Here is a 19,443-nt window from a genome sequence, read left to right on the forward strand (position 1 = left end):
CGTAATATCCTAGGCCCCCATTACGTGGGTTGTACGTGGATATTGACCCACAGTTTAATATATTAGATAAATTATATCGGTTAATTAATTAAAATGTAAATTCTTATTATATCATGGTGGGTATATATAATAAGAAACCCTAAAGGATTGGTCTGATCTCAACCTATTACGTAGTTTTCCTCTGCCATCAAAAGAAAGCTCTGAAGTCTAAAGATGTCAAGAGAGAGAAACCAATTCCGGTGATTATCCGCTGCCGTCACCGTCGCTCTCGTCATGGATCGAGGTAGGTTTTCTCAATCCCTAATGTTCTGAGAGAATAATCTAATTCTAAGATCTTGGCTATCAGGATCGTTTAAATTATGCTTACATGTGGTATCAGAACCTTGATTGATGAATTAGGGGTTTTCCGATTGCCCAATTTGCCACCAATTTCATAACATTTTCTCACTTTCCACCAAAACACTAATTTGTCCCAAAATACCACCATCTATGTCAACAATGTTGACATCTATTTTTTCCCTTCATTATGAGATGTCAACATTGTTGACATAGATGTCAACAATGTTGACATCTCGGTGGCGTTTTGGGCTAAATTAGTTTTTTTTGTGGAAAGTGAGAAAATATTATAAAATTAGTGACAAATGAGGTAATTTCTCAAAAAAAAAAATGGGGCTTGACACCTGGGATTTCTGGTACAGTTCTACCGCTTCAAACAGTTAATACACGCTTCTTGGTAATTTTTATTTTTATTTTATTAAGAACACGCGTCTAGTTACAAAGCAATGAATACTTGGATTATAATTGATTTAACACATGTTAGATGTTAATTGGTTTAACTCTTATGAACAGTAAAAATCAGGTTCTCATTTATGACATTGTTAAACAGATCACTTTAGGGTTTTTTTTTTTCAGAATTAGATAGTATTTTTTTTTTAATTTTTTATTCGTTCCATCTTTTCCTTGCTAATCGTTGTTTTTATTTTTATTTTTATAGCGATTATTCGTTCTGATTTTTTCCAAACCTCCCATTTGATCCTAGCACTGTTTGTGCTAGTATTTCTGGTGAGATTTTCCATAACCTGATACAGACTCGAGAACAACTGACCCCCTAAAAATATAAGAAATATTAGACTGATACACAACCTAAAGCGGAAAAAAATCATCAGTTAGAAGACTAAATCGTCTAAAAATTCATACAGAAAGCTAAAACGCATCAAAATAGCTACGAATATGATCTCCTTCACCATGGTGTTTATTTGTTACTATGAAGTACACTCTAATTTCTAAGAACAGAACTTAGTACTCCAAATTAAGAGACTTAAAACCTCAAACCTCTGAAGAAGAATGAAGCGGGACGCATTGATTCTCTCAAAAGGGTATTGAAAGGCTATGTATGTTTGACGACATTATCCATCTGAACTAGTAGCTCACAGCGCTTGGCCTCTGTGACTCGTAACTCCAAAGTCACCTCTCGGAAGATTTCGCTACGAGAAATCTCTTCGAAACCCATTTTTCGAAACATATTGAGGGACGGCTCATTAGAGTCCCCGATCTTGGCACGGAAGGTGTGGATACCCAGGCTCTCGATGACGAATCCCATCATCATCGAGACAGCCTCCTTTCCGAGCCCTTTGCCACGGGACTCAAGCTCGGCGATCATGATCTCAATCTCCACCGTGAGAGGATCGTCTGGTTCGTTCATGTACACGTTCACATCGCCGATCATGGCTTCCGTGTGGGGATCTCCGTGAACAAACTCTCCCGTAACGCTCTGTTTGTCCAGAACGATGAAGGTCCTCTTGAGAGGGTCTTGGGTCCACGAGATCTGCATTTGGTACTCCTCGTCCAGAGAGAGAGGCTCCGAGGCGGTGGCTTGAAGAAGAGACGGGTCTTTCATCCACTCATGATATTTCGCCACGTGTCCCACCATGTACGGAACCAATATCGCTTTCTCTCCTTCCAAGCTCACCCATCTTCCATCGTTCATCTCGAAATATTTACGACCCTGTGTACGATAAAAGTTGGTGTATACTCAACCTTTGATTCTGATACGTTCTTCTATTCGTAAATTAGCTATTTGATAAAATAAATAAAAAATAAAAACTTCCATAATAATATCCACTTAGATGATTTAAACATAGCATTTTCAGTAAAACAAGCTATTTGCTCTCTGCTTCGTGAACATAATTATCAATACTTCTCAAACACATTCCTCAAAACCCTTTGAATCCAAACTCATCAGAATCAAATCAACAACACACAACGCAGAAACCTCTGATTCTGAAAAGTTCTTCTTAAATTAGCGCTATTCAATTAGCACACATTCAACACTCATGCAATGTCCTGAACAAAATCTAGAGATCCATGATCATCACCACTAACCGAAAGGTCACATTTTTTTTTTTACTTCTTTCGCTAAGAGACTTTTTTTTAGATATATATTTGAATTCAATTATGGATTGGCATTAATAAGAAGATGAATTGAACACAGTATTATGAGAGTAAAGCTAGCTATTATCTGTATGTTTCGTTTCGTGAGCAAGGACTACTTATGACCCAAAGCATTCTATGCCTCTGAAACACATTCCTAAAAAAAATCAACGCTCTGTAAAGCAATAATCATCAGATTCAAACCAAACAACGGAAAAACCCATAAATTATGAATCCAACATCAATTACACTATCATAATCATCATCAGCGATCGATAGATCATAGAATGTATCACAAGTTCCAAAAAGCACCAAACTGAAAAAAAAGAGACAAGACCTGAGAATTGTTCAGTTATTGGAGGGTGATAAAAAAAGAGGGGTTTTGATTGAGCAAGCTAAGGCTGCTTTTGTTGGTGTGGATTCTGCTGAATCGAAAGGTTCTGGTTCTCCGACTTGCGTTGAAATTCAAGCCACTTGTTCATCGCGACTACAGTTATAACTACAAGGCATACCAAGAAGTTGAATTTCGAAATCAGATTCAAATATACACACAAAATTGTGCTAATGTGTTGTATTAGATAGGAGGAGAGAAAAATAACATCCAGCTCCGACGAAGTACAAGAGACGGACGACCTTAGGGCCGGCGGGACCTGCGAGTTCCTCTCCGGTCATTGCTGAGCTCTCTCTCTCTCTCTCTCTCTGCGTTTTTGTGCTCACTCCAATCTAAACGACAATCTCTAAACCCTCATTTCTTACTCTCCTTATTCAAATAGTCGAATGTTGATTTGTTGTAATTTCAGTAAAATCTTACAAATTATATACATACATTTACAGGGCACTGTATTTTAATCAAGGAAAAAATGCCGTTTTCGTTGCCGTTTCGAGGCTCCTGATTTACGGAAAATCGTCACGTCGATGGAAAACCGAACGGAAAAATTGTGAAAAATGACAAGTGAAATGCCGTTTTCGATGGAAAACCGACGTGCCGACGGAAAATCGAACGGAAATAATGTGGCGAAAGTTACAAACACATAAATATATATATATATATATATATATATATATTTTTTTTTTAAATGTAGTTCAAATTTAAAACTGTAACGTATAAACTTTTGTAAACGCTAAACTTGTGAATTTGAATAAGATAGACGGGTTTTATTTCAAATTCTTGTTGCATATGAGACGTCCTTAAATTTTAAATATCTTGGAAAATAATAATAATTAAGGTCAACGAAATTTCGGAATAAGAATATTCGAGTAAACTCGATATTATTTTATACATACTCGGAGATTTAAAAATCTCGAGAGTGGAAATAAATTCCGAGATCCCTTAAATATATTCAAGATAACGGGAAATAATAATAATTTTCTCAGTTATTTTTCAAGATTATTTTTAATTAATTAAGGGCAGGATTGTGAGATTTTATTTTAAAAGGACTTATGTGCAACATTTTGAAGGACGAGATTGAAATGAAAAGATGAAAAGAGGTCGTTTTGGGAGGGTGCCAAGTGGCAATTTTTTCTCCCTTCTCCTCTCTCTCTCTCTCTCTCGGCGCCACCTCACTTTCTCTTTCTCTTTCTTCTTTTTCTTTCTTTCTTCTTCTCTCCTTCTCTTCTCCGCGCGCACACATCTACAGACACAAAGGAAAAAAAATTCGAGCTCAAATCCTCACACCCACCGAGCTTCACCATCACCGCCACCTTCTCTCTCTCTTTTTCTCCCTTTCTCCTCTTCGCGCGCCATCACCGAGTCTCCCTCTACCGCGCGCTCCGACATGGACGAACAGCCACCGCCGTGAGACGCCGAGACGCCGAACCAAGGAGTAATCGCCGGAAAAAGGACGAGGAAGCACCAGGACGAAGTTAGGGTTTATGCTCATTTTTTGGGGTTTTGGATTCTGTGATGGAAACGACACAGGGAAACGACATGTCGTTTCGTCGATTTTCCACCAAAAAAACGGCGAAACGAGGTTCACGTGTGTCGTCGGCCGCTGTCTCTCCGGCAATGACTTTCGGGCCGACTTTCCAGGACTTTCGGCGACATTTTATTCATTGATTTTAATAACCAACACAAATATTAATGTTTTGAAAATAGCTTGGAAAAATAGTCAAACAGCCTATGTGACATAAATGATAGCTAATAAAAATTAGCTTATGACCTTACCTTTTTATATTCGTCACTATATCTCTCCTGGTTTTGAATTCGTTACTTTCTCTCTTATACTTTCTTCCCCACATTTTTTTTTTCATAAAAACTTCTAAAATCCATATCTATCTCATATGAACTCGAAATTGAGTGATTTCAACTCTTACGGATTCGAGGCGTTGAAATCTTAAAAAATAGATCTATTGTGTTTGATGAAAAATCATATTTAATGCGTTATGTCAACGTGTGTTTGTAATGACTTTTCCAGAAATATTCAATAAATTTACATTTATATCCAGATGATTTCCGAAAATTTTCAGTTATTTTCATAACGAATGCAGTAAGTGATTTTTCTACATCTTTGGCATTAATAATTATTTTTCATCCAACACAATGGGTCTATTTTTTAAGATCTCGGCGCCACAAATCCGTAAGATTTGGAATCACTCAATTTCGAGTTAATAAGATAGATATGGATTTTTGAAATTTGGATGAAAAAAAATGTTCGAAAAAAAGGAGAGAGAAAGTGATGAATTCAAAACCAAAAGAGAGAGAAAGTGACGAATCTAGAAAAAAAAACCCGCTAAATTGAAGTAAGGACACTTTTGGAATTTTAACTCATTACTTCAACTGCTACCTCATACATTTGGCTATTTTCCCATAAGATTTTAAACGTTGGTTAAATCTCAAACATTAAGATTAAGATGACTTAGTTAGTTACAAATTTCAAATGTATATATGAAAATTACATATTAAAACTATATTACAAACTATATATGAAGAAGAACAAATAAAAAGTGGAGAAAACGATAATTTTTACAGAATTTATATATTAAAACTATATACTATATATTATATATGAAAATTAAATCATAAATTTTATAATAAAGTTTCTGATTTAATTTTCATATGTAATTTTAGTATATAGTTTTAATTTATAGTTTTAGTAAAAATTATATTTGTGCAGTGTGCTCGTGAAACACTTTGGGTGGTAGTCCCTTAGTAAGCGGACCTGCAATCATGGAGTTTGTTCCGATGTGCTCGATAGACAATTGTCTACTTTGAATTCTTTCTTTCATAACCAAGAACTTGATGTCAATGTGATTCGACTTCATAGAGCTTCTGTTGTTTTTAAAGTATAGTACGTCAGATTTATTGTCATAAAATAACTGGAGTGGTCTTTGAATACTATCTACTATGTACAGCTCGGTGACCAAATTCTCCAACCATATCCCATGATTGAACGTCTCATAACAACCTAAAAATTTCGCTTCCATTGTAAAAGATGCTATAAGAGACTGTTTAGCACTCTTGCAAGAGATATCAACTCCAGCCAACAAATAAATATAGCCTCATAAAGATTTCATACTATGTTGGCATCCAACAAAATCAGTGTCAGTATACCCGACGATCTCAATCTTATCTGACCTTTGATATATGAGTGTGTAGTCCTTTGTTCTTTGTAAGTCGCAAGACCCGTTTAGCTGCTTTCCAATGGTCCATTCCTGGGTGTTTAAATATCTGCCCAACATTTATGTAATGTACGCAATATCTGGACGCGTACAAACCTGAGCATACATCAGACTTTCTACTACCGAAGCATAGGGAATCTTTTGCATTTCCTTTTCTTCAAAGTTAATCTTAGGGCACTGATTGAGACTGAACTTGTCTCTAGGTTATCACTTGGTTTATATTCATGCATGCCATATCTCTTGAGAACCTTTACGATATACCTCTTTTGTGATAATCCTAGAATTTTTTTAGAACAATCTCGAAGTATCTGGATTCCTAATACCAAAGAGGCGTCACCATAACCCAACCCTCTCGCTATGAAACGCATAACTTGAACCATGAAAAATAAAACCTTGGGTTTGGACTATTTAAAAACTGAAAGCGGAGCAGAAGTCTTTTATTTTCGTAAACTGCAACCATAACCCAACACTCTCGCTATCGCCGCCGCTGATCCACTCTCCACACTTTTTCATATGTTGTTTAACTACAACACGGACAGATACACATAGATGAGCTAATGCTCAACGAGAATAACTATAATTCACAAAACATAAGCAGTAAAATGCATGAACCGGTTATTAGTATTTTATATTAAACCGTGACATGAGATACCCTATTAAAAGTCTATCATATTTTAATTCGGAGGTCCCCTAGAGTAGCCATACCAATTTCAGTGTACACTTTGTAAACGAACCATGGGGCTGCAACCTCTTAAAGAACGCCCCGTCACATACAGAAACATATGAGGAACTCTCTATGCGAGCCCGTAATTCGGTTCGAGAAATTCCTCAAATTACCTCCGTAGTTTGAGACGGTACGACTCTCTTGCTTACTTATCTTTTTATTCGTATTCGTTAGGTTAAATGCATGAACGACATTCAAAATAAACATACATGATAACATACATAGAAGTAAAAGGCGTGCTATAGCTATTCTAATTTATAGCATATTTAAAAACCCACATATCGTCATATCATATCATATCAACACATTCCAAACAATCACACAATAAAATCACATAACAAGCAAATGAATCGGATCACATAACATCCATATATTTTTTAACTAATCTGTGTTGCAGTGAGATTATTCTCACATTTTTTTTCGGAAAGTACGACCGTTGGTCGTGGACGACTCCGAAAAACTAGACGGCTCGGGAAAGCTAAGTGGCTCGGAACCTAATCGATGGAAAATATTATTAAGCTTATGTCGGAGAAGTTCTAAAAATAACACAGGTTCTGGAAATTTCAGAATTTCGGCTGAAGTTGTAAAATTACAAAAATACCCTTAGGGTCGAGAAAATTAAAATTTTGAAAAATAAATCTAAAAAAACTACTATAAAAGAAAAATAATATTTGAAAAACTTCTTACTTCAGAGGCACACACAAAATATGTTCACAATATTTAATAAAAGAAAAAATAAAAATAAAAGAAAGCAATATTGAATCTTTTTAAAAACAAAAATTGTTTTGAAACGATTCTGCGCACTGTATGGAATTTATTCCAAGTATATTCTGCGTGCATCCAAAAATTCTAAAATTTGGACTAGATACAAAAAAAAATATAGAACTAGGTCGTATACAAAAATTAGGTCAAAAAGAATTTTGTACATATATAAACAAGACGTTTTGTTGTAAAAAGAATCGGGACGAAAACAAGTTTGTGCACTGATTGTAATAAATTCACAAAATAATATTGATAACTCTAAATAATCTAAATTTTGAATCCTTTTAAATAACATATGAAAGTATACGCTGTAAAAAAATTAGATTAAAAAACTGTTTGTATCTATTTTAAAATGTGCGATTTAGACATTGCTTAAAACTAATTTCTAAACAGGAAAAATTAAACATAAATTTTCTTATGAAAACGAAATAAAAGCATAAAAAAATTAAAGAAGAGGATGAACTGACCACGAAAAATTACCTTAAAAGAGGTTGAAACATCTTGAACCAAAACTTAGAGATTAATGTGCCTATTTGGTGATTAGGGTTTTTATTTATATTTTTGGAAAATAATGGAAAAAGGGAAAGAGAGGGTGGGATGAGAGATCTTGAGAGAGAGAAAGAGAGAGAGAGAGAGAGAGAGAGAGAGATAGAGAGAGAGAGAACTGAGAAGAAGGCAGTGTGCAGAAGAGTAAAATAATTAATGATTTTTCGCTATATATAAGACTTTTGATACAAACCCTAACTTATACTATTCATATGCGTCTTTTATTTACGTGAACAAATTTTATTTGTTCCAGATGGTAACCTCAACTAACTAACTCAAGTTGAAGTATATATACACGAAGATAAGTTATTCAATAATATGAAAACAAAATAGCTGTCACATTCACAAATAATGCATACATATATATTATACACAACGAGTGAGACTTTATGTCTTTTGTCGTCTAGTGACTTTTTTTTGCTCTCAGTACTTTTTTGGTTTTCCCTTTGAAAAGTAGTTCGTTTTGGTCTTTCTTGGGTTGTTTCTTGAGAAGTTATTGCACTTTCTGGTGGTACGGTCTTTAGCAGTTTTTTTTAGGGAAGGGTTTTTAGCTGGTTTTTATTCTGGGGAAACACGAGTGTTGGTGAGAATGATGGTTAATCGGAAACACTTAGAGCGTGGGAATCAGAAAGAAATTGAGATACAGATCGATCGGTATCTCAGTGGAAGAGGAACTAGCGATGACCACATCGTTCATGGCGAAGAACTTGGTTATTTCGGAGAAACTTGATGGAGATGGAGAGAGAGAGGAACCTCAGATGCTGGCTGGAAAGATCCTGGGGAACAGAGTGATGGGCGCAAAGAAGGTCTACAACATTCTATCAGGGGTTTGGAGATGTCAAAACCCATGGTTTGTGAAGGAAATTAAACCAGGTCTGCTTCAGTTTAATTTCCGAGAAAAATTCGACAAAGAAAGAGTGCTGGGAGGAAGACCTTTGACTGTTAAGAGTTCGCAACTTATTATTCAAAACTGGCCTGCGATGAGGACAATAGACGAAATCTCTTTTGATTGGTCTCCGTTCTGGCTGAGGCTGGGAGGGTTGCCGCCGGGTTTCCACAACTTAGCAAGTGCAAAAGAGCTTGCTCCTATGTTTGGGAGGTTCATTGGTTTTTCCAGTAGGAACGTAAAAATGGTGACCTTGCGTACCGAGATGAATGTTTCAAAAACTGTTAAAGCGGGGTTTTTCCTAGATAGATGAAAAATGGGTCCTTTGTGGATTCAAGGAAAATATGAAAATCTAGGTCGAATTTGCTACAAGTGTGGAGTCCTTGGACATGAAGAGGAGGAGTGTGTTAAAACTTCATGGATCAGAGTTATGGCGGAGCATTCACCGGAGGTCCAGATGTAAGGTGGGTGGATAAGGGCAGAATCGTCTCAAAGCTCTTGCTATGAAGGTCTTGAAGATTGCATAGGAAAAGGAAAATTCCGAGAACTCATGGAGACTTTCAGGGGAGAGGAAAATGACGACATCGAGGTGACGAGGCAGAGGAAGAGAGTGTCAGAGAAGAGTGAGATTAATGTACCACCAGGTTCTGAGGAGAGTAGCAGAGGGTTTTCCGCTGGTCCAAGGATGGGAGGTGAATCCCCGAGATCTGCTCAGAGATACGGGCAGAGTCATGGCTCTCTTATGCCCACCCAACTTGGTAGAAGCGAGTTTCCTGCAAAAGATGGGACAGATATTCGGTGTTCTGACGGTTCGAAGATTTTCAGGATGTCTGATGTTGTCAATAAAGGAGGAGGTATGGCTTCTAAAGAGTGCTTTCATGCGGCTATCCAAAAAGAGTCAGGTAATAAAGGGGGGTCTAGTAAAGTGGTGGGCCCGGGTTTTCCTGGAAGTCCTGAAGAGGATAATTCAAAAGTTTTAGTTGGGTCGGTCCGATTTCAGGGTATGGCTAATCCCCCAAAGCCCACTAAGGAATTTATGGAGCCAGCAGAAGTGGTGGCATTAAATGGGCCTTTTTTATTGGGTGGTACGGGTCTTATTGATCAAAAGGGTCAAGTTATAAGTCTCCCGGTCATGAATATTCCATCTGATTTGGTCATTGATCTGGAGGAATTGGTTGAGGAGGTGGGAAATTTAGGCGCCAAGAGAAAAGTGGAAATCAGTGGTGAAATGAGTCTGGCGAAGAGAAATTCCATTTCTCCGGGTATAACCAAGATTAAAGACAAGAAAGATGGAGAGACTCTTGCTCACCTTGCTACAAAATTCAAAAATGCGTTTTCTCAAGGGACGGCGACGACGAGGAGTCCGGATGGCAAGGTTATTGCAAAGATTCTTGGGAGGAGAAAGAGATCTCTTATGGGGGACAAAAAGAAAGAGAAAAAAGAGGAAGAAATAGAGGTTCTGGGTCAGGTTTCGAGAGGGACCAAGGAATTGGGAATCTTATTCAATGCTTCAAGCTTCGAGACTGAGGAGGCGGGTCATCCCAAGCCCTCACCTCCCCAATGTTAGTACAATCTTGGAATTGCCGAGGTCTCAACGGAGACTCGGTGGGGGGGGGGGGTGTGTCTTACGAGACCTTGTGATGGAAGGGAAGCCGGTTATTCTTTTTTTTTTTTTTATGGAAACTAAGATGGATAGTGAGAAGATGGATAGATTAAGAGCTTCGTTGGGTTTTTGGGGGGGAGTATTGGTCCCGGCTCGTGGCTTGGCGGGTGGTATTTGTCTTTGGTGGAAAAAAGGTGTTTTTTTAGATATTTGGTTGTTGTCGAAGAATCTCATTTGGGCTATTGCTAGAGGTGACTCGAGAGAGGAAGATTGGGATTTATTCGGGGTTTATGGGCCTCCGTACCGAGGGGAGCAACAAGCTTTTTGGGATTCCTTGACTTCTTATACTTGCTCGGTGAGGAGGCCGTGGGTGTTAATTGGTGATCTAAATTAATTAGCTTCCGAAGATGAGAAGTGTGGGGGAGCGGCCTTCAAGTGGAGGAATTGTAACATCCTCCGTAATTTTTTTCTTAAATCGGGGGGAGTGGATTTGCGAGCGCAAGGAGGTCACTTTACGTGGTCTAACAAGACGGTTCGGGAAAGGCTTGACCGAGCTATTGCTAGCTCGGATTGGATTCATAAATTTAAAAAGGCCGGAGTGAGAGTCCTTTCGGCTCTTGAATCAGATCATGCGCCCATTGTGCTTGATTTCTTCCTCCATGATGCGAAAGGAAAAAAACCTTTTCGGTTCTTTGAAGCTTGGGTTGATGATCCGGAGTGTCGAGGAATTGTGGAGACCTCTTGGAGTTCGAAGGAAATGGGTAATTGTTCGTTGGGTGGGAAGGCTAAGAATGTGGGGATAAGGCTCAAAGCTTGGCAAGCTAGCAAATGGAAGAAGGTGAATGGGCGGATCAAAGACTGTGAAAGAGAGCTTTTCGTGGTTCTAAGCTTGCCGAACTCCCCGGCAAATAACTTTCGTGAGTCTATTCTTCAAAGGGAAATTGTTGAAGGGAATAAGAAGGTGGAGAGAGTTTGGAGGCAAAAGTCGAGGCAAGTATGGCTTAAGGATGGCGACGCTAATACTAAGTTTTTCCACTTATCTACGGTGATTAGAAGGAAGAGGAACTACATTGGGAGCCTTAAGTTAGAGGATGGGTCGTGGATTGAGTCTAGAGAATCCATCGGGTCTTATCTTGAAGGTAAATTCTCGGACTTATTCACTTCGACTAATCCGTCCTTCCCTTGTGATCTTGAGGGGCTCATCACTCCGGTTATCTCCGTAGATGATAATACGGGGCTTGTGAAGATTCCGAGTGTGGATGAAATTAAGAGGACGGTTTGGGATATGCATGATCTTAAAGCGCCCGGCCCGGACGGGCTTCAAGGCATTTTCTACAAAAAGTATTGGGAAGTGGTGGGAGAGTCTCTTGTGAGGTGTATCCAAGCTTTCTTTTCGTCTAGGAAGCTCGAGGAGAACATGTCTTTCGCTCATGTGGTGCTCATCCCCAAAACCGGTGGAGCGGATTCGTTTGACAAGTTTCGGCCTATTAGCCTTTGTAACTTTAGTTTCAAGGTCATCACAAGGATCATCACGACGAGACTTAGAAATCATTTGGATAAGATGATCTCTCCTTTCCAATCGGCGTTTGTTCCGGGAAGGTGGATAGCTGATAATTCCATCTTGGCTAGGGAGATTATGTGTAAGATGAAGAGAAAGAGTCGGGGAGGGCTCTTGGGGATTAAAATTGATATGAGCAAAGCATATGATAGAATGGAATGGAGTTTTGTCTTGACGGTGCTCAAACTTTTTGGTTTCTCGGAGCAAGTAGTTGTCACGACCCGCAGGACACCCGTCGCCCTCGGATCGCGACCTTACTCGTAACATTTTCATAACCATTTATATTTTCAAACGAAATGAACATAAAACATTTCCAAACGTCATTTACAAAACGTTTTTTTTTTAACAACAGCGGAAATAAATTTAATCTACATATAAGGAATAACAAAGGTTTCTAGAGCTAGTCCGCTAAAAACTGGTAAAATTTTTCGCTTTTAAAAGGGTTACAAAAATGCGGACTACCCTAGCTTGCTATCCATAAGCACAGGCCCATAATTGTGCTAACCGAGTTTCAAAACGTAAAAAGAGGTTCGGGCCGATTATCTAAACGTTATGATATAATAAAAGTTCTTCCAAAAGCTATGTAAAACTTTCACGAGCATATAAGCTCGGTTTTCAAAAACCTGATACCCATTTCCCAAAAAGACATTTCCTATGCCACAGGTCGTCATGAGATCTACCTTGACTAGCACTCCTGCTTCGCCTGAGCTTTTCCTTTATCTACAAGGAGAGGGATTTAAGGGGTGAGTCACACCGACTCAGTAAGCAGGATATCTAACCTAGCACTACATGAGATGCATGGTTGCAGATGATAAAATGCAGATAACAGCAGGTGATAGATTCAGAAGAATAAAGAAGTTCCATTATTCAATCAGAATAACCAAAAATATCATTCAATCAACATAGACATATTCAGTTTTAGAACCCCGTTCTAAAACAATCAAACACATAATCATATAGGAATCCGGCTAACAACCGTCTTCCTAGAAACTCATCCATCTCGCTCATACCGGCGCCTTACATCAGTGGACTGGCCAATCAACACTTCAGTCCGCAGCCGTTCATGAGAGATGAGTAAACCATTCTGAGAACTTGAGCCTAGCCCTCAGAAGGCCGAAGTTTTAACGTCTGGGATCCACTAGCACATGTAGGAGGGCCTTAGCGCGCGTTTGGTAGAGGGAATCAAACCCTCACCAATCCCTGATCGATCCAGGGTTCATATTTCCTTCAGGACAGGTAAGCCACCCATCGACTTACCTGAAGCCACCCATCGACTTCCCATTAAAGGGCCTTCGGGAATGCCACTCGCTACATTGCCGACAAGAGTTCGTTATGTTTTACAGGAGCTGTCTACAGCCTACCTGTCTATCTTATTACAGGAGGAGATCTTATCGGGATAAAGCCCATCATTAACATTATTAATTTCACTGTATGGCTCTTTAAGTATTTTAAAAGGAGTTGTCGACAGCTGTGAGGCTGGACCTTCTCCTAGAACAGTTCCTCTCGGGATTGAATCCGAAGGACACCGTCTTTCCTCCTCCTGTTGTCCTCTCATCAGGACGAAGGGGTAAAACCTATAACAGAAGCTTAACATAGTTTTAAAGGCTTCAAGGTTCTTAACCCGCTAACCGTTTAACCCTACCATTTTATTATCTTATTAGTTAGTGGCCGAAGCCTTATTCGGTCATCTTGTCTAACTGAGAGTTTCTCTTTGTTTTAGGATTAAACGAAGAAACATAAACAATTATTCTACTAGGCACCATTCCCCTTTTGGCGCCTTAACTTAAATCCCACTTACCCGGAATAGTTCGTCGGAGAACTCGATGAATTCCGGAGGACACTTCGCTTTACACGCTTCCCGAGACCTTTAGCACGTCCTGAAGCGTCGAGAGAACTAGAATCCGAAGTTGAAACTTCGTTAGTTATCGAACTACTTGAAAAGATAATGGTCGTTGTCGGGATTAAATTCGAGTCGGTTCGGAATTCGAGAATTTAATTTATTATTCTCCGGTTTTTCGGAAATCAAACTTATTCAAGACTCGCATATTTTCGTATCGAGAATAATACGAAATAAAATCCAATAACATGCTTATGAGTCTCAAATAAATTGATCCGAATAAAAAGTAACCGAGAATTCCAAAGCGAATCAAATCAAATTCTTAAACGTTGTTAAATAAATAATCATAAATTATTTATTTAAATACAGGAAATACATCACATAATCAAATCCAAGCCCACGGCCAATTTCAACACACGGCCAAAATCACATTTCAAACCAAACGATTTCAAATTCATCACAAATCATCATCATGGCCTCATATAATATCAATTGAAAATCCATTCCAAATCTGAAAATACTCAAACGGCCATAACAGAAATCAAACACACGGCCAAGCAACAAAACCCAACCAAATTCGAGTTCAATTTCTTCATTTCAAATCATATTCATCAATAACCGAGCTCAATAAACATATAAAACCAACCAATTTCTCACAACCGACTCGAATCAAGCAAAAGCCCCAAAAATCCCATGAAACCATAACCTTGGATTTCAATCTGGGTGCAAGAAATTCACCTTGCTTTTGGAGGAATCGAACTCTCCGAGGTTCAATCTTCTCTTCACCGGTGTCTCCTCGCCGGCGGCGCTCTCGGGGGCTCGCGGTGGTCGCGCGCTCGGTCTTGGCTGGAATGGCGCGCGCGAAGCTTGGGCTCGGGATAGCTGGACGAGCGCAAGCGAGGAAGGAGAAGGACTGAAGAGAGAGAGAGAGGTGACGGTGGTTGTGGTGATGATGAGTCTCGGTGATGATGATTATTTGAGCTAACAATTTTTTTTTCTTGTTGCAGGTGGGTCTCGCGCGGGTCAGGAGAAGAAGAAGAGTGAAAGAAGAAGAAGAAAAGAAAAGAAAGAGAGTGAGAGGGTGAGGTGGCCGAAAATGAGAGGAGAAGAAGAAAGAAATGCCACACGGCAACTCCTCCTCACGCCACACGTGTACAAGTGGCCCAACAAAAACTTGTCACGTCTCTCTTAAAACAACCCATCTTTACTCTTTTCTTTCAATCTCGTCCTTTATTTGTTGCACATAAGTCCCTTCAAAATAAAACTTCACAACTTCGTCCTTGATTAATTGAAAATAATCTCGAAAAATAACCGAGAAAATTCTCATTAATTCTCGTTACCTTGAATATATTTAAGGGATTTCAGAATTTATTTTCACTCTTGAGATTTTTAATCTCCGAGTACATTCCGAGTAATTTTATTCAGAAAATAATATCCGGTTTACTCGAATATCTTTATTCCAAAATTTCATCACCCTCAAATATTATTTCCTTCGTTCTCAAGCACTTAACTTTATTCCAACATTCAAGTGCTTTCAAAAATCTCTTTCCTTATATTCGGATTATCAAAACTCACCATTTCCTTATTGTGAATTCTTATAATTCATTCAACACGGAGAGAGAAGAAAATTTCCTTTATTTATTGATAAGAGGAAATTTTTACAGAAGCTGACGTGTACAAAAGTCGGGTCTCACAACCCCTAACCCCTTAAAGAAGTTTCGTCCTCGAAACTTAGAAAAGCGATGTGTACTTTTTCTTCATTTCTTCTTCGAGTTCCCATGTCGCTTCTTCGACATTGTGCCTTTTCCATTGCACTTTCACCAAGGGGATTACTTTGTTTCTCAAAATCTTCTATTTCCTGTCGAGAATTGCAACTGCTGGCTCCTCATATTGTACATTTTCTGAAACCTCGACTTCATGGACTGGAAGAACGTGAGAAGAGTCCTCCACATATTTCCTTAACATGGAAACATGGAAGACATTATGCAGATGAGACATTGACGGTGGCAAAGCTAAACGATAAGCTACCACTCCAACGCGCTCCAGGATCTCAAAAGGTCCTGTATACCTGGGGCTCAGCTTACCCTTCTTGCCGAATCTCATTACCCCGCGCATTGGTGAAACTTTCAGAAACACTTTGTCTCCGACCTGAAACTCAAGAGGTCGTCTCCGTTTATCTGCATAGCTCTTTTGACGATTCTGAGAAGCCTTCATCCTCGTTCGGATCTTCTTGATTGCTTCCGTAGTTTGCTCTAGCATCTCTGGCCCTACGAGCTTGTTTTCTCCGACTTCGTCCCAGTGGACAGGGGATCGACATTTCCTTCCATAGAGTGCTTCATATGGCGCCATTCCAATAGTCGCTTGATAACTATTGTTATATGCAAATTCTATCAAGGGAAGGTAACGGCTCCACGAGCCCTGAAAATCTAACACGCTGGCTCGGAGCATATCTTCCAAAATCTGAATGGTGCGCTCACTCTGCCCATCAGTCTGAGGGTGGAAGGCTGTACTGAACTTCAATCTTGATCCCATGCCATCGTGGAGACGTTGCCAAAACCTCGAAGTGAATCGAGTATCTCGATCTGAAACGATCGACAAAGGAACTCCATGCAGGCGCACTATCTCCTTGATAAATAGTTCAGCTAATCTATCAATTGAATAAGTGGTCCTTATGAGAAGAAAGTGGGCCGACTTCGTCAACCTGTCTACAATCACCCAGACTGCGTCATACCCTGTCGTAGTCCTGGGTAAACCCGACACGAAATCCATCGTGATCTGGTCCCACTTCCATTGTGGAACTTCCAAGGGTTGCAACATCCCTACGGGTTTCTGATGCTCAGCCTTAATCTGCTGGCATGTAAGACACTTTTGGACGAACGTCACCACATCTCTCTTCATACCCGGCCACCAATAGATCTTCTTGAGATCTTGATACATTTTCGTCGCACCTGGATGGATCGAATATGGAGTCCCATGAGCTTCTTGCAGCAATTGGCGTCGGAGATCATCATCGGCAGGCACACGGACCTTACCGTTACATCTCAACATTTCCCGATCGTCGAGCTTGAATTCACCTTCTTGATTCCCTTGGGCGTCAAACATCTTCCCAAGCAAGAAATCATCCGCGTATTGTCCCTCCTTTATCTGCTCAAGAAGGGTTGGTCGCACATTAAGAGCTGCTAATCTCCCAGTGACCAGCTGGATCTCCAACCTTTCTATCTCTGACTTGAGCTGAGGAGACTGTCCAACTAAATTCGCAGCTACTGCGGTGGTCTTTCGACTAAGGGCATCAGCCACCTTATTCGCCTTTCCAGGGTGATAATGAAGCTCAAAGTCGTAATCATTCAACAATTCCATCCAACGTCCCTGCCTCATATTCAACTCTTTCTGAGTAAAGAGGTATTTGAGGGTCTTATGGTCCGTGTAAATGTCGCAGTGCACTCCATACAGATAATGTCTCCAAAGTTTGAGTGCAAAAACCACAGCTGCGAGCTCCATATCATGCGTTGGATACCTTGTCTCGTAGTCCTTGAGCTGTCGAGATGCGTAGGCGATCACTTTTCCCCGTTGCATCAGCACTGCTCCTAGGCCTTGTTTCGATGCGTCACAATAAATTGCAAAACCTTCAGTTCCTTGTGGAATTGCAAGGATTGGAGCTATCGTTAGGCGCTTCTTTAGCTCTTGAAAACTGCTTTCACACTTGTCCGTCCATTCAAACTTGGTTCCTTTTCGTGTTAATTGGGTCAGAGGCATGGCTAACTTAGAAAATCCTTCCACAAATTTCCTATAGTAGCCAGCTAAACCTAGGAAACTTCTTATCTCCGTTACTGTTTTCGGCCTATTCCAGTTCTTAACTGCTTGAATCTTCGCTGGGTCGACCATAACTCCTTCCTTCGAAATGACATGACCCAAGAAGATTACCTTGTCAAGCCAAAATTCACACTTCGAGAACTTGGCATAGAGCTGTTTTTCTCGGAGTTTCGCTAGAACCATTCTTAAATGCTGCTCATGATCCTCCTGAGTCTTCGAGTATATGAGGATATCGTCTATGAAAACGATCACGAACTTATCCAAGAACGCCTCAAACACTCGGTTCATTAAATCCATAAATGCTGCAGGAGCATTCGTCAATCCAAAGGACATGACTAAGAACTCATAATGCCCATATCGCGTTCGGAACGCTGTCTTCGGAATGTCTTCACCTCGGACCTTAAGCTGATGATAGCCCGAACGTAGATCGATCTTTGAGAAGATTTGCGCTCCTACTAATTGATCAAACAGATCGTCGATACGAGGAAGCGGATACCTATTCTTGATAGTCACCTGATTCAATCCTCGGTAGTCGATGCATAATCTTAGAGAACCATATGCTTTCTTCACAAATAACACCGGGGCTCCCCACGGTGAATGACTTGGACGGATGAAACCTTTATCCAACAACTCTTGTAACTGCGTCTTAAGCTCTTTCAACTCTGCTGGAGCCATCCGGTATGGGGTCTTCGATATCGGTGCAGTTCCAGGAATCAATTCTATGCAGAATTCGATCTCCCGATCAGGTGGTACTCCTGGTAGATCTTCATGAAATACTTCTAGAAACTCTTTTACGACTGGAATATCCTTCGGCTCTACCTTCTGTTCCTTCGATACATCTCTTACGCTTGCCAGGAATCCAACACATCCACTCTGTAGCATCCTCAAAGCTCTCATTGCTGACACCATTGGAAGGGCTGGTTTCCGAGATGATCCATGAAAGTAAAACGATTCACTCCCAGGAGCTTGAAACTTAACCTCCTTCTTATTGCAGTTAATCACTGCGTGATGCTTGCTTAACCAATCCATCCCGAGTATAACATCATAGTCAACCATTTCAAGTTCAATCAGATGAGCCATCAGCTCTCTACCTTGAACGTGAATTGGTACGTTTTTGAACCATAACTTAGATTCGAACAGATCTCCTGCCGGACTGACAGTTATGAACGGGTAGGAAAAATTCAACTTTTCACTTTCTAACTTTTCAGCTACTTTAGATGCAATAAATGAATGCGTAGCACCTGAATCCATGAGTACATAAGCTGAAAGATTTCCCACAGAAAGCTGACCTGTAACTGCAGTAGACGTTCCTGCACGCACATCATCTTCACGAATAGTGAACACTCGAGCATTTGCTTTCGGTGGGGCCTTGGCTGGTACATCTCCTTGTCTCGGGTTTGGACAAGTCCTGGAATAATGTCCAACTTGGCCACAATTGTAACAAGTAACATTACTGGCTCGGCACTCGCCTGGATGTCGGTTCCCACACTTCGCACATCGAGGGATGTTCTGATTGTCAGGTCTGGCGCGCTTGTTATCGACGTTCTGGTCACCTTTCTGGAAGCGCTTACCTTTTCCATATGAGTTTACGCCTCCCGACTGATTCCTCTGTTGAGGCTGATTTCCATAGTTCGTCGGATTACGGCGTCCTGACTGCTGCTGGAAACGA

General features: G+C 40.0%; 1 protein-coding gene across 2 annotated transcripts; it reads right to left on the reverse strand.

Annotated features, from left to right (window-relative positions):
• Positions 1-1,146: 1,146 nt before the first annotated feature.
• LOC149401204 (Acyl-CoA N-acyltransferases (NAT) superfamily protein) lies at positions 1,147-3,213 on the reverse strand. Of its 2 annotated transcripts, none has more exons than XM_089613683.1 (3): positions 3,064-3,213; positions 2,768-2,929; positions 1,147-2,005 (listed from the first exon to the last, which is right to left on the reverse strand). In XM_089613683.1, the coding sequence occupies exon 3, from the start codon at positions 1,985-1,987 to the stop codon at positions 1,388-1,390; it is 600 nt and encodes a 199-aa protein (XP_089469809.1). In that variant the 5' UTR covers positions 1,988-2,005; positions 2,768-2,929; positions 3,064-3,213; the 3' UTR covers positions 1,147-1,387. The 2 variants fall into 2 exon arrangements, with proteins under 2 accessions (XP_089469809.1, XP_089469808.1); XM_089613682.1 differs by having other exon boundaries at positions 3,030-3,213.
• Between the last annotated feature and the right edge of the window lie 16,230 nt (positions 3,214-19,443).

Source organism: Urtica dioica, chromosome 4 (genome assembly GCF_054948205.1).
Source record: "Urtica dioica subsp. dioica isolate 48M chromosome 4, U.dioica_male_clone48M_v1_H2, whole genome shotgun sequence".
Taxonomy (NCBI): domain Eukaryota; kingdom Viridiplantae; phylum Streptophyta; class Magnoliopsida; order Rosales; family Urticaceae; genus Urtica; species Urtica dioica.

What these genes read in the sequence shown, in the direction of transcription:
- LOC149401204 (XM_089613683.1), bottom strand. Translation starts at nt 1,987, where the DNA reads ATGAACGATGGAAGATGGGTGAGCTTGGAAGGAGAGAAAGCGATATTG.